Source organism: Pundamilia nyererei, unplaced genomic scaffold (genome assembly GCF_000239375.1).
Source record: "Pundamilia nyererei isolate P.nyererei 1_Seehausen unplaced genomic scaffold, PunNye1.0 scaffold00038, whole genome shotgun sequence".
NCBI lineage: Eukaryota > Metazoa > Chordata > Actinopteri > Cichliformes > Cichlidae > Pundamilia > Pundamilia nyererei.
Window position 1 is genome coordinate 3,666,141 of NW_005187439.1, and position 1,028 is coordinate 3,667,168.

At 43.5% G+C, this 1,028-nt stretch overlaps 1 protein-coding gene across 2 annotated transcripts in view; it reads left to right on the forward strand.

Moving 5' to 3' along the window:
• ppic (peptidylprolyl isomerase C) overlaps window positions 1-1,028 on the forward strand; it is an 8,645-nt gene that overhangs the window by 2,354 nt on the left and 5,263 nt on the right. Inside the window, exon 3 of one of the 2 annotated variants that reach the window (XM_013910208.1) lies at window positions 1-46. The exons of the other annotated variant lie outside the window; for it this stretch is intronic. Coding sequence (XP_013765662.1) covers window positions 1-46 — 46 coding nt within the window. The remainder of the gene's footprint in view (window positions 47-1,028) is intronic. 2 annotated transcript variants of the gene reach the window in all.

Consider the following 1,028-nt stretch of genomic DNA (forward strand, 5'->3'; position numbering starts at 1 on the left):
CGTCCCTCTAACAGTGAATAACTTTGTCGCACTGGCAACTGGAGAGGTAGGATGATGTTGGACAAATACACATTTCCACGCACACTGATGTGATTATGGTAGATATTCAGCAGCCACTTCAATTGATACACCTTGCTAGTACTGAGTTGGAACCTCTTTTGCCTTCAGAACAGCTTGAATCCCTTGTGGCAAAGATTCAACAAGGTACTGGAAACATTCCTCAGAGATCTTGGTTCATATTGCCATGACAGTTTCATCCTTGATTTGAGTTTCCCATTCCACCACATCCTAAAGATGGTCTGGTGGACTGACATCTGGTGACCTTTGAGTGAATTCATTCTCATGCCCAAGAGAACAGTTTAAGATGATTTTAGCTTTCTACCCTGTTGGAAGCAGCCATCAGAAAATGGGTAGACTGTGGTCAGCAACAATATTCTGTGTTGTGGCTGTGGTGTTAAAGCAAGTGCTCAGTTTGTATTGGTGGGGGTGGGGGGGGGGGGCAAAGTATGCCAAGAAAATATTCCCCCACGCCATTAAACTGCCACCATCAACCTGAACTGTTGATACAAGGTACATCCAAATATTGTAGCGGAAACCAAGACTTATTTAAGCAGGCAATATTTTCCAACATTGGAAAAATACAATTGAATCCTGCACGGTCTTCTGCTGCTGTAGCCCATCTGCTTCAAGGTTCAGCAATCTGTAAATTCAGAGATACTCTTCTGCATACCTTGGTTAGCTATTCGAGTTACTGTTGCCTTTCCAGCAGCTTGAAGATGTCTGGCTATTCTCCTCTGACATCTGGCATCTAAAAGGCATTTTTGCCCAAAACTGACGCTCACTAGATATTTTCTCTTTAAACACTGGAAATGATTTGGCAGAAACAATCCAGTCGACCAAAATACTCCAGTACAACGCAAACAACCATGCCACATTCACTGAAAGCAGCTTTCTTCCTCATTCAGTTGCTCTGATGCTTCGTTCGAACTTCAGCAGTCTCCATGCCTAAATGCACTGAGCTGCTGTCA